We start from the raw sequence: 14,858 nt of genomic DNA on the forward strand, positions 1-14,858 counted from the left end.
GCGCTCTTTGGGTGGTGCTAATGCCAGTTATTGAAGTACAGTTTTCGTCATTGCGAAGAGTTTGAATAAAAAAGTTTTTCTTAAATGTTTTAAATCTTTTATTTTTACTAAAATGACATTGAACTAACAAAAAAAGTGCAACAATCGATCAAAAGCCGCGAGAACAAAGATAGAGTTTTGAAGAGAATCATAACGTAAAACAGGTGATCGTTCAATTTCTCAGAATATATCGCATGTTGGACCATCAAGGACATACGGAAAAAATCAGCTCGGCTTTCGCACAGTGTTTTAGGGGTAGTTTTACCTCACAAAAAAAACGTGGATATTTGAATGATTCCATGATTTTCCTTGAAGTGGCATCATATTTTCTAAGAAATGATAAATATGCAATTTTGGGGATCGTGTTAAAATGGATTTAATACGATTAAAAAAAATCTCATTGAATTTACAGGTTATGAATAAGTGCCGGGTAAGAAATGGCTATTGAATGTCACAGATCAAACAGACTGTTAGATCGGGTCTTGAATCAATGAAATATGTTCCTCTTTGACTACAACCGCGTTACTTGCTCAAATAGAAACACAGAGATTCTCCGCTTCGCGATAATGTATAAAACACTACTTCGCGTGTTTATGTGCTTAAATACTATTTTCGGATGTTCCGTGAAATATGCAAAATTTATAAAAATATACAGAAGTCGCTAAACTTGGTCAAAAATTTAAAACTTTGACTTCGCTTGGCCCCGGTCAAATGTTGACCGATTTCAGAAAAAAAACGTTGCCTCCTGGCTTCATTCAAAAATAGACTCAAAAGAACACTGTCCCAATCAATGTAACTTAAATAATTGATGATACTATCAAAATCAGCTCTATAAACATTTTTCCTGTATATATATATTTTGGAGAGGATGAGGGCGGGATGATATTGGTCACAAGGCAAGATTATATCTGATTTGATTACATTGAGACAGATTGAGTATGTTAAACGAGTCACATACGATACTAGCTGATGCAGAGTCAAAACCGGTATTATTAATCGAATAATTCAATACACCTGCCGCGTCGGAAGATCAGAGCATAAGAGGTACGAGATAAATTCTAATCACCCATTAGGATAATATTTGAGTGTCAAAAATTCAACGGCATTTCTTTAATGGCGCGACACTGATCTAAATATAAATCTGGATCCGAGGCAGGCGGTATGTAAACAGCACCAATAATGTTACAATGAAACCCAAATCGGGTCTCTACAAGAACTTGTTCAACAGAATTAACGATCGATCCAATTACGCGACTGAAATAGGATTTTCTTATTGCAATTAAAACTCCACCTCCTCTACTGAATTCGCTGGTACAACCATTTCTGTACATTCTCTATATGTCATAGTCGAGAAAACCCACTTCTGCATCTGAAATTGAGTCCCAAAGCCACATTTCTACAAGAATGATAACGTCGTATGTAACAGATAGTTAAGCAATAGCATTACGCAAATCACATAACTTAAACCTAAGACCACGCACAATCTGATAGTATACCAAAGGGGTATTAATCAGTTTTTTGTGTAGCCCTGGCGAAAGATTCACCTCTACTATCTTAGGTACACCATTAACATAACGAATAGTTTTGTTCGTAACACCAGATTTATCTAGAGCTCTTAAGCTCGTCTTCAGATCCCCCAGGTACTTCCGTTGTATGGGCGTAGGAACCAGACCAGAGTACTTCCTTTTATTTTTTAGTACATTTAGTACATCTTGAGATGACGCTAAGGTGGCACGGACCGGTCTCGGACGATCATCATTCCGCTTCTTACCTACTCTGATGGTCTTGAACCCACTGAGATCCATCTGCCAGATTTGTTGAAGAATCACCTTAGCTGCTTCAAAGTCAGATGACGGGGTATCTTGTCGATGAGAGATATCCGACTCCTTCAAATTGTACAGAATAAGCTTCCGTGCTCTTCTTTCCCTATCAGATAGTTCACTGACAACATCTTCCACTGAATAAGATGTGGGCGTAGACGCAGAATTTTGGGATATCCAATGATATTTTCCAATGCGGAGAACCTACCCGCTAACGACTCGCGGTCAGCTCTCATTTCTCGAAATTCGGTCATATGCATTTTCCTTCCTTCAGCTCGAAAATTATCTAGCTCTGAGCGCATCATCTTCCTCATCTAACACACCAATGCGTCATCCGCGAGGTCGTTTGATGGAGACGACATACGAGTCGGAAGAAGAGAGCAATCCAACAGCTGACCATTAGCGTGCGGATGACCAGTTCGATGTATGCAGCCAGGATGAGAGTTCAGTCCGCATGATCTGCACGTTACGGGTCTCACTACACGTATATTGGATACTTTGCAAATAGGATCCATGGCCAATAAATAGTCCAAAATTGGTATAGTAAGCGCATGCCAGTTAAATCGACAGCAGAACGAAACCGTTAAGGCCGGATCTCCTACCTGCGACTGGTCCCAGCGATTTGATCCAGCGACTGGCCCTAGGCTGAATCTCCTTACCTGCGACCAAGTCCATTGCCACAGTGGGACAGAATCCCAAGAAACAAGGATACGAGTCAGAATTCAAAAGTTGTGGGAGGATTATGTATTTTTATATATTTCCGGGAACTTCCAAGCAAATTTCTTTTTTAAAGGATTTTAATCAGCTTCAATCCTCTGTTTGTTTGTTGTATGTATGTATGCCTGTTTGTTTGGTTCAAATCTGGAAACTCAATTTTAACACACTTCTACCAATCCAATTGTCTTAAAAAATAATGCAGTCACCAATAATTTTAACCCATAACCCCAAGTTCAATCGATTTGTAATCAGCCACTCGCGTTCTATACGAGAACGACAAAAATCCGCTGCGTTGTAGGGGTCGCTAGTCCGCATCGCGATTTCAAATTAATCGTGGTCCAGTCATGGAGCGAAATCGGTCGACAGTTTATGTATATGGAGGTCGCGTACGAGGGAATATATGTGAATATGAACAATATGATGTAATTAATTAATACAATTACTTAGCACTAGAGGGTTTAAGCAAATTGTTAACCTGTATATAGCAATAAAAGATATTTGTAAAGAAGTGTGAGCTGTGAAATATAAATCCACAAACGGTAAAAACTAGAAAATAGAAATATATATATATAACAAAATTATTCGTAACGATTTTATTAAAAAATCACTAAAAACTAATAAATAATTGTTTTCTTGTACTACAATTTCGATGGTGCTTTTTCACTTTAAATAAAATCGTGGAGCAAGTTATTTCATAACCGAATATGAAGCAATTTAAGGGGGTAGACACGTCATGTGACCTGGCCGATTCGGCAGGTCGGTATTACAGCAGGTTTTTTGTGCACAGAAATGGTAATACCCATATACACGCGGCTGCCTGTGCACGCGAGAGGGAGCTGTTTGCTATTTCCATATTTTATTTTGAATGTGGAAAGAAATTGTCAGCTGTTGCATTGAACTTGTAAAAATTTAAACAGAAAGTCTGCTGGTACTGCAAACGTAGAAAATTCATTGTACATTTACTTGAAATGTGCTTATGCTAGAATATTCTACGATGGCAGTAAGGAATTATAAGTGAAAAGGAAAAATACACGAGGGCATGTCCCCAGAAAATGAAGTTTGTTAGGATAGACATTTTTTAATTAGCAAAATACTGAAACAGAACATGAAATACACATCCTATGCAGAAAGCAGTTATGAACAAACATATATAAAATTGTGTTTGGCGTTGAATCCAACGCGTGATTATTATGTGGTCCCTCCTCAAAGTGACAGGAAATATAACCTATGTATATGCTATATGACAATAAATGTTTAGAGGCTATTTCGTTCTATTACGCTACTTTTGTGAACTTTTCATCATCCTTTCGAAACATTATCATTACGCCACAACAGTATCTTTAGGAAATCGGGTAAAGCATATAGGTTATATTTTCTGTCACTTCAAGGACAGAAACTATGCTCCACCAGCTGACAGAAAATCTGCTGCTGCACCTTTTCTCTAGCCTGATCGGCGTCATGGAAGGGGTACCTCTTCCACCCTGCATTTGTGGTAGTTGCAACGATATTCCTGAGCCCAGTGTACATATGTACACCCTGGTTTGATCTGCAAAAAGAAATAAATTTAATAAAAATAATTTTTGTGTTTATACCACTTGAATGTAAAAGCTGATACTCACACTTACTGAAGAAACCCTTATTATTGTGTCCTATTTCTCATAAATATTTTCGTGGAATGGCACTGACCCCTTTCGATTCCAGTTAGTTGTCATAGAACCTGTGATAAAAAGTTAGAACGAGTTGTAATCTGAATGCAGTAAAAATGTAAATGTATGTATGTTATTTACTTATCTTTATGCTTGCGGAGAAGACAGCCTTCCTTTCCTCGCTTCATACAGCACGATTTTCAATGTTGATATTGGTTGGTGGAAATATCTAAAACAAATTCATATATGAGAGTAGGGGAAATATGGGTAAAACCGGGACGCTAAGGATGAAAGCTCATAACTTTGACATTATTAATGTAAAAAAGAAATTGAAAGTAGGGTTCATTAGACTAAACTCTTTATTAATTAATAGTATAAATCCATTTGATTTAAAACAATAAGAAATACAAAAAAATTATGATTTAAAATTTGGTCCGTTTTTACGGTTTTACCCCATGGCCTGGGTAAAACCGGGTACCATACTAAAAACTGGCCCTAGCACCTATAGCAACGGAATTCGTCCAATTCTTCAGTCCCCCAACCAGTGCAGCCTTCGTGAGCCCACTTACAACAAGCTGTACACTGCACCCACCCTTCATTCAATTTGGATGAACCATAGGATTCTTTGCAATAATTGCAAATGTCTTCGTTGCTCCTCTTATCATTGTTTCCATCACTACTACTATCATTATCCTTCAGTCTTTTATTTAATTTTGTAGTTTTCTTTTTTTTTAGTTGTGGTCCTTTAGCAAAATTTAGTTTTAATTTTGATAACTTCCTCTTTTTCGGTTCTTTGTTATTTTCTTTGCACTCCTCAAGTTCCTGTTTATAAGGAGACGAGGTAATAATGGCGGTTTTTCCTCGACGTCTATTCGTTTGAATTTTGCGAGTCATATGTGGGACTGGAATAATATCCGCAGGTGATACGATTAGTGTTGAAGAAGACGGTTTTGTTGGTGTAACAACTGTTGCTGCTATTACAGATTTTTCTTTTGCAGTTGTCAGTTTAACCGTTGATGTTATTTTATTGTTGTAAGAACCAACTACTTCTTCAACCAGATCTCTGTCGGTGGTAGTAGCAGCAGCAAAATCGATATCCGAAAAGATCTCAGGATTAGTTGGACAAATTCCTGTTTTTTTAAAACCTGCCAGAGCATTTTGTACAGTTGCTGCTTTGCAGTATGCGTCTCCAAACAATTTAGATATTTGGAACTGACTTACACTGCGCCCAGGATTATTACGGAGCCACGTCGTTACCTCTTGGCTGTAATACGTATTCAAAGGACGCATGAAACTTATGTCAAACGGTTGCAATCTATGCGTGCAATGTGGTGGAAAACTAAGAATAATTACACCATTATCTCTTGCTTTTTCAATTAGAGGCAAATTTTTGGTGTGCGTTGTGTGGCCATCGAGGAGAAGTAAAACTGGGCATTTTTTTGTGGGTTTGACCGATTCAATAAAATGGTGTAACCAATCTACGAATAAATTACTTTGAATCCATCCGCTTGGATGGCACGCCGCAACTGTTCCGGGTGGTGCACCGTCGAGCAACTCGGCTTTCATCCGAATTCGGGGAAATATAAGAAATGGAGGGACATACATTCCTGATGCACTAAAGCAAATCACAGCTGTTGTGAGTTGCCCTCTTTCTGCTGAACTAACTATTCCCACTTGTTTTCGCCCCTTTGTAGCGATAATCTTAGAATGTTTTTTGGGCACAGTGGTGATACCCGTCTCATCGACATTAAATATTCGAGTTGGTGGGAATTTGTGGGTATCTATTAATTGGGTTAAAAGGTTAAAAAACTTAGTAACATTAATCTTGTTAAAACCCATTGCTCTCGCTATTGACGTTGGTTCTGGGGACCGAATCGAAAGTTTAGGGTGGCGTTTCAGGAAACCATACAGCCACTCATCTCCTGCCAGTCCTTTTGCTTTATTAAAATTATGATTTATATTATTTGCTTCGGCCATTTGAAACGCAAGTCGTCGTATGTCCGTACGGGTAAGACCAAACAAACGATTTTCCATTGTCATAATATGTTGCATTATAAGATTTTCTTGCTCAGCAGAAAAAATAGTGTGGAAACGACCTAGGCCTTTCTGAGACGCGATTTTTATATCTCCACAATTTTTTAATTTTTGTACTCGATCCTCTAGTGTAGATTGAGGCACCTCGTATCGTCGTGCTGCTAACCTATAACCCATTTTCCTATTTGTAACATCCAGAATAGCGTTCCGCATGTTTTCTTCATCCCACGACTGCCGGGTAGTGACTCGTTTGTAATCACGGGGCATTTTGTTGAAGCCTGAAAAATAACACACATTTTGTCCAAAATCGGGTACCCGATATTACCCCGTACGGTTTTACCCCAGCATACAATTTTGTAAATATTACGGATTATCAACAATACCATGGCTAAATACAAACAAACTGTCTTAGTTATTTACACTTTAATATGCAACAATTAACTTAATTCACACAAGAAAGTACTTACCTGAACACTGTCAAAAGTATTGTAGGTTCTTTAAGTATCGAAAATTAGATCATAGCCTTCCAAAACACACCAGACGATATAACCTCACTATGCACGATTGTAAGACGATCGTCTTTTGTTAATGGAACAATGCACATCGTGACAATATGTGGCTGCAACGACGCGGGAAAATTTAAGGCCATTTTAAAAATAATAGCACGTCCCGGTTTTACCCAGGTACCCGGTTTTGTCCATATTTCCCCTAACATTCATGATGATTTCCAATTAATCCAATTATTTGCATAACAAAAGTATATGTCATACTTACGCTTTTATACATGTCATTTCCAGTTGATATGAAAGAATAGCTATAGGTATTTATTATTAGAAGAGTGTGAAAAGGCCCACCACCACCCCCGTCATAGACGGTCCTATTCACTCTCCATATGTATCTTCTACATACTTTCTTCCTTACATTTTGGAACATTACTTATTCGACAGCTCTTCATATGCGCTGGATGCACTCGCCGGTGCAATAGTCACTTTGAATTGCAATTGCTTATTTCACAGCTCTTCATATGTGCTGGATGCACTCGTTGGTGCATTAGTGACTTTGGATTGCAATTGCTTATTTCACAGCTCTTCATATGCGCTGGATGCACTCGCCGGTGCAATAGTCACTTTGAATTGCAATTACTAATTCGACAGCTCTTCATATGCGCTGGATGCACTCGTCGATGCATTAATGACTTTGGATTGCAATTGCTTATTTCACAGCTCTTCATATGCGCTGGATGCACTCGCCGGTGCAATAGTCACTTTGAATTGCAATTACTAATTCGACAGCTCTTCATATGCGCTGGATGCACTCGTCGGTGCATTAATGACTTTGGATTGCAATTGCTTATTTCACACCTCTTCATATGCGCTGGATGCACTCGCTGGTGCATTAGTGACTTTGCATTGCAACTGATTATTTCACAGCTCTTCATATGCGCTGGATGCACTCGCCGGTGCTATCACGATGTTTTCATCCATCGTTTTATGTACTTTCTTGTGTACTCGTAGCTGCTCCTCCTTTTTGTGTGTACGGAGGTTCTCTAATCGGCTGTTTTCGATTGTATCTGCTATCTATAATTTCTGGCAACATGCAGTCCTCATAGAACTTGCTCAGTTTGTCTTCCATCTCTGTTGCCCAGAATCGATCATCTCTCGTTACTGTTGTAACCTTCATTCCTTTCGGCGTCCATAAACAAAAATAGGCCCGTTGCCTTTTCGTTATGTGCAATTGTCCTTGCACTTGATAATAGTAATGATGATTTTGATTCATTTCATTACCCTTGAAAATACGCCGTATATTACCAAGTTGCTTTATTGCTTCAGCAGGTGTTAAATCCTTGGCCGATTCAGGACACTTTACTTCGACGATTTTATCATGGTCCACGAGGCCGTCAGGAGTTGCACCTAAGTGAGGCAGAGTGTCATCGATGAAGAGGCCACATGGTTGAATATGGATTCCTAATTCTTCTTCCATTTGTCTCAAGGCGTTTGCCTCGTTTTCCCTTCCGTATTGGAGAGCAGACAAATTTGGAAGTTGCGGGTACATTATACTCTTCACAGTATTTGCCCGTGGTGTAGTGTTTCATAATCGGCATACCTTGCCGAAATTGGATGCAGTTAGTATTTTTTTTTTCTATAACTAATCCACTTTTCACTATTCGCCTGATTGCGAGTTTCCTCTTCGATCTCGCATCGCATTCTTTGCCAGTCATGGAGTACTGCCGCGTGCCTTTTACATTCGGAAGAGTATACTGTCTCTTCCATATCTGGTTTTTCTGCGTTAGGGCCGTAATCCTGGTCGCACGATTGTTTTTTATTTCGGAAGGAGGATGCTTTCGCTTCTTTTTTATATTCCCTTGCTTTTTCTGCTGCACGCTTCCGACGTCCTTCCAGCTTTCTTACCATAGTTGACGGCTCTTTATCCATTGCCGTACTCAATCTGCTAAACGCCTCTTTTGTATTATATTGGACGACTGCAGCGGAGACTCTGCCCTGATACGAGCCCCCTCGTCCAAAGTTTATCCTTTTGCCTCCGATGAATTTGGCAATGATATTATTAAAACTTTCAACAGCATTGTTATTTAAACCGTGCAGCAAACTGTCAGCTTTAGGGAAAAGTGGCTGCATCGCTTCTTCGATACTCTGATAAATAACAGCTTCTCTCAACCTTGGTACGTAGTCCTCTCTGTTTGGATCGGAGTATTTCTTACAGAAGTATGCTAACTTCTGACACTCCTTGTGTTCACCGAAAACGTGACTCGGTACATTCCTCAAGTCTTCCTTCAAATTTCTTACTCGTTCCTCGAGTGTTATTTCTTCTTGCAACCGGTATTCTGCAGCTTTCTTTATACCAGTACGCAAGCGGAGAGCATTATTCTTTACGACAGCTCTTAGGTCTTTATCGCGGCCTTTTGTTGCGATTTCGTTTGTTTTTTTACTGAAATTGCGTAGCAGGTAATTGGTGCATTCTATTTTTCGTACCTGCACCAGGTAGTTTTTATATGGATCAGTGTCCAATATCTTTTTGTACACACTGCTATCGCCATCAGCAACTAATGTAGTGTATATTAGGCCATGCATATCTATGCTGCAATTGAAGCCTTCGACAATAGCAACACTCTCCATGCCAGTTGAACTCTGATTGCGGCCCCAGTTCTTGAAGCAACGATGCTCGCGCGGTTCTTCCTTCTTCGTACCTACTATTTGGCAAGTCATGCAGAATTTATTCTTCACGCTGATGTACAGCACTTTCTTCGTGTGGTATCCCACGATGGCTCCTACGCCAGAGAGAGAATTGTAATCTCCTCCGCGGTAGGACCTTTTCATCCAGCTGCCATCCGCGACAACTGGGATAAACGGTAGATTGGATTCTGCATGTACGTCGCCTCTTGATATAGCTAATTCTTTCTCCTCTTTTCCTGCATCTTGCATTTCGCGTTGTGCGGCCACTTCGAGGGCATCGATTAGGTCATTCTGACATTCCTCGTAGATCCTTTTCGTCATACAGGATACGTTCACGGCAGTCAGTATGTCCTCCAGTTGATTATATCCGCCGCCCGTCATCATTGTTGCGGAAACAGCGGCGCGGTTGATATCCATAGTGTCATCACTCTTCCGAAGACAGGATATGTGCTCTGTGTATTTGCACATTTTGCACTCTACATAATACACATTTTCTAGTCCATTCCGTTGACATCTAATTATATCAAAATGTTCGATGCCACAGCCAATAGTGGAATGTTTTCCAAGATTTAATTTGTTCGAAAACATACGGAAAATCAACAAAGTCTATTCCTTCTGAAATTGGATTTTCCGGCTGTTCTGGTTTTGCATTTTCTACCACCCAGTAATCGGCATCGCTTCCAACATCTTGAGTCGTTTCTTCGTTGATGTCTCTTACGGATTGTATCTCATCGCTGACTCTGTCGAAATCTATTTCTTGCACAATTCTTTCTTCGTTCAACTCGAAATGCACATCTTCTACAATTTCTTCTTCGTCCGGATTGAAATTTATTTCTTCTATAACATCTTCTGCGTCCGTATCGAAATGTACTTCTTCTACAATTCTTTCGATAATTGGAGAATCTTCAAAATTTTCATCCGCAGCAGATGTGCTTGAATGTGTTCCGTACGAGATACCTGCTTCCGCCACGGTATCCTGAATCACCATGAGGCACGCTGTGTTCTTCAATCGTTGTCTGCATGTAAAGAGTTAATAATCACTAACACGTGGTACATACATAGAAATAAGAAAAACATACAGCAGAAAAGAAAACCAAAGCATAGTAAAAGAAGATATACAGTAAAATCTCGATGTAAGCGAAAGCCTCGGAACGATACCCGTGTACATGTGAGACAATACTAACGCAATCAAAATTTAAGATTTGTATTTTTGGTTTCATTTTCATGAAACTTCTACCAACATGTTTGTCAGAATCTCCTAATTAAAATGATACCAAAAACAACATAAATCGGACAACTTTTACTTATCGTGAATACGAATCGTTTATATTTATATAATTATCCAAACCATATCGTGTTTGGTGTCATTTTAATCAGAAAATCCTCACAAATATGTTGGTAAATAATTTATAAAAAAGAACCAAAAATAAAATACTTTTAATTGTGAACCTCTTTTGTATCGGTGTTGTCTCTCACCGATTTTTAATTTCGGATCGGGTTATACGATCGGCCCTCGAGCCATATTACACGTTTCACTGGTTCCAAGAGGGAACACTCCAACTAGGGGTGATATAAATTAACACCAATCATATATAGTCAAAATTTTGAACCCTAATCGAGATGTTACTGTGGTTCTTATATTTTTAGAAGTTTGTCGATAGCCTCGAACGTAGGAGAAGAGAGCGAGTGGAAAAAAGGACTGCCGATTGTCTCCAACTTTTTCATTCGCTATACTTCTCTGCGGCCGAAACATATTACCACTAAATAAGTGTTATTCAAATTATACCGTGTTTGGTGTCATTTATCATTAGAGAAACATGACAAATGTTACGATGCTATATTCATGAAAATATTGTTATTGCATTACTGTGAAGTGTGAATATCATTCTAATATATCTTCGTGATACGAAGAGGGACGTAGTGTGATACAAATGTTCCTCTTAGACAACGTGATTCCCTCGCTACGCAACCGAAGGACATGCAGTTTTGGCCCGTTTTCTTTTTACACGCACACATCTGCACAACCGTCTCCGCTACTCGCAAGCAAAGGCAGTCACAAGCAGCATGTCTACGCTGCGATACACGGCTGTGTGTGTATGCAGGCACGCGTGCACTTGACTGCGTGTGAAAAGTATACTTTTCGCATTTCAATCCTGGGTCATTCCACGCGAAATCGGAAACTTTTTGGAGTGACATTTCGGATGTGGCTCAAATTTGAATATGTTGTAGTCTTTCAAAATGTATAAACATATCTCGAAGGACTTTTGAAAATTTTGAAAAATGTAGATTTTACAGCTGTTTGAAGGTAAGTGCTAACTTTTTTTCAATAAATTATAACTATGGAAGTAGTAAACGGGTGGAGATGAGGTTTACGGTGATCTGTAGAGATCACATTAATGTTTTAAGAAAAAATTATTTCTGTTTTAAAAAAATAAAATTTGGTCCATTTTTGTGTAATTATTATGAACAAATGCAGTTTTTTAACATCGGGCGCGATTTTAAAAATCTGAAAAAATCAGACTATAGATATATTCCTCCCCTTCATGGTCTAATTGTCAAAAATATGGACATTTTAAAATTGACCCTGTAAAAATTGCCGAAAATTGACGCTGCGTCAAATCACACCGGCCAAGCGGCTATATCTGCTATGCTTATACAGTGTCCACGAATATGGTAAGTATTTGAAAAAAATTGAAGAAGCAAAAGTTTTACTGTTTTTTATACACAACATAATACGGTAACTCAATTTTGGGTGTTCGCAATATTTTCCTTGAAAGGAGGGTGACTTTTAGTTTTTTAAATGGAATGCTATACATTTGATTACCCAATATGAAAGCGACTGTCCAGACAAATTCAACCATATGGTATACTATGACCTCGAAGGCCACACAAGGTTAGGAATGAAGTAAATATATTGAACTATCTATCTAGTAGATTGAGTTTCTTTCTTTCATTCCTAACCTTGTGTGGCCTTGAAGATCATAGTATACCATATGGTTGAATTTGTCTTGATAGTCGCTTTCATATTGGGTAATCAAATATATAGCATTCCATTTAAAAAACTAAAAGTCACCCTCGTTTCAAGGAAAATATCGCGAACACCAAAAATTCAGATACCGTATTATGTTGGATATAAAAAACAGTAAGAGTTTTCCTCCTTCAGTTTTTTTTCTTCAAATAATTACCAATTTCGAAAATCCTGTATAAGAATATCAGGTATAGCCGCTTGGCCACTGCGAGTACCGCGATGCTGGGAGACGCAGCGTCAACTTTCGGCAATTTTTACAAGGCTAATTTTAAAATGCCCATAATTTGACAATTAGACCATAAAGGGGAAGGATAGAACTAAATTTTGTTTTTTTCTTCAGATTTTTAAAATCGCGCCCGTTGTTAAAAAACTGCATTTGTTTAAAATAATTGCACAAAAATGGTTAAAAAAAATTTGTTTCTGAAACTGAAATAATTTTTTCTTAAAACTTCAATGTCTTCTCTACAAATCGCCGTAAACCTCATCTCCAAACGTTTACTACTACCATAGTTATAATTTATTGAAAAAAAGGTAGCACTTACCTTCAAACAGCTGTAAAATCTACATTTTTAAAAAATTTCAAAAATCCTTCGAGATATGTGTATACATCCCTAAAGACTACAACATATTCAAATTTGAGCCATATCGGAAATATTACTCCAAAATGTGCCCGATTTCGCGTGGATAAAAGTTACGAATAAAATGAAGTTATTCGAGAAAAACGAATGAAAGTTTTTTCGAATAAGAATTTATTGGAATAAATCGTCAAATAAAAAATGAGCGCTAAACAGGCAATCTGCTAAAATATTAATTAAAAAACGTGGGGTTTCTCAGAATGCAGAAAGCGAAAATGAACTGTGTTTTGTAGAGAAAAATTATTTATAACCACGTTATTTAGAATGAATTACACATTTTAGCTTCTAACATCACCTTTTTTGGCGATAGAATTATTTCAATTACAGTATTCCCTCGTTAGCGCCTCGATTTTGTGTACACGATACCGATTTTTCGCTATCCCCACCACTTTTGTCTCACTCTTGTCCGGCGAAAGCGAGAGCGAGATGGAACGAGAGCGAGCCAGGGGGGCTAAGCTTCCCTCTTACGAAAGTTGAAGCAGAGTTTGTAGTGCCTCCTACCAATGAGGTGCGTACTAAACTGTAAATGTGTGAATTGGGACGTATGTGTATGTGTATACGTGTAATGCACCGTTTACTTTATAACCTGTCCACGGATCGTCGCGCCAGCGACACGTATGCAGCAGATAGAAGGATAAACATTGAAATTGAATATTTCTTCTTTTCTTAGGAAAAGAAAATATATTCAATTTCTTTGTATATCCTTCTATCTGCTGCATACGCGTCACTGACGCGACAATCCATGGTCAGACGGCATTAGAAAGGGTAAACCAGGGAAAGTGAGGACACTTCCTCGTGTCTGCGCCAAACATTTCTAAATGACGACGGTCGTCATGGTAACATTTCACCAACGTCGAAAGGTTGCGTGTTGTGCTCACTGATACACGTAGGTATGTGTGTGTGATATACCTAGCGCCTCCTACCAATGCGGTGCTAACTAAACGGGAAAACTTCAGCCAAACAAAGACGGCTTGGCCCCCCTGGAGCGAGCGAGAGGCACTGAAAGCGAGCGAGGACGGTACGAGACAGACGATGCGTTCATGTTTTGTCTCGCTCCGTCTTTTGTACGCTTGACACTCTGTCCTTTGCGTGCGCGATGGTCGCAAGCGCGTATCGTGGGCACGAAACAGCTTCGCAAAATCTTGAAGCAGACCCGGCTCAAGTCTTTCTTGCGCCCTAGGCGAACTTGTCAAATTGCGCCCTTTATTATAATACATTTATTTGAGTTTATTGATGACCTTACTCTGATTTTTTATTCGTAGTTTAAAACAGTTGCAGTGCAATTTGTAATATTTTAATTTAAAGTATATTTTCAACAATAACAGCAAGGAAAATACAATTATGCACCTCTTGTCGACTTTCGGCTCTAGGCAGTGGCCTATATTTTGCTTATAGGGACAAGCTAAGCTTACAGGCAGAGATCATTATGTACATAGCCAAAGAAAGTACATATATAACGGCGTCTTAGACTAAATAAATCATTTATACTTTTGAAAAATGAAATTCTAATATTTTCTATTTTATGTATATATTTGTAACAACTATGCCAAATTTCCTAAATGAAAGAAAAGTCAATCTCGACGACCTTCGTACAATTGTATATATCAGCAACCAAGCAACAATTCATGCGCAGTTGCAGCACATACATAATTGTACGAAGGACGTCGAAATTGGCCTTCCTTTCGTTTAGGAAATTTGACCTAGTTATTACAAATCTGTACATAAAATCGAAAATATTAGAATTTCATTTT

The 14,858-nt window shown here is 38.6% G+C and overlaps 2 protein-coding genes and 1 long non-coding RNA gene across 8 annotated transcripts in view; 1 reads left to right on the forward strand and 2 right to left on the reverse strand.

The window, feature by feature from the left end:
* LOC143373660 (uncharacterized) overlaps window positions 1–8,350 on the reverse strand; it is a 423,841-nt gene extending 415,491 nt beyond the window's left edge. The window contains exon 1 of the mRNA XM_076821144.1: window positions 7,618–8,350. Coding sequence (XP_076677259.1) covers window positions 7,745–8,308 — 564 coding nt within the window. The 5' untranslated portion in view covers window positions 8,309–8,350 and the 3' untranslated portion in view covers window positions 7,618–7,744. The remainder of the gene's footprint in view (window positions 1–7,617) is intronic.
* The window catches only part of LOC143374872 (uncharacterized), a 617,708-nt gene that overhangs the window by 333,166 nt on the left and 269,684 nt on the right, over window positions 1–14,858 (reverse strand). The gene's annotated exons all lie outside the window — the stretch shown is intronic.
* Wech (tripartite motif containing 71 protein wech) overlaps window positions 1–14,858 on the forward strand; it is a 320,032-nt gene that overhangs the window by 265,193 nt on the left and 39,981 nt on the right. The gene's annotated exons all lie outside the window — the stretch shown is intronic.

This window comes from Andrena cerasifolii, chromosome 1 (genome assembly GCF_050908995.1).
Source record: "Andrena cerasifolii isolate SP2316 chromosome 1, iyAndCera1_principal, whole genome shotgun sequence".
Taxonomy (NCBI): Eukaryota; Metazoa; Arthropoda; class Insecta; order Hymenoptera; family Andrenidae; genus Andrena; species Andrena cerasifolii.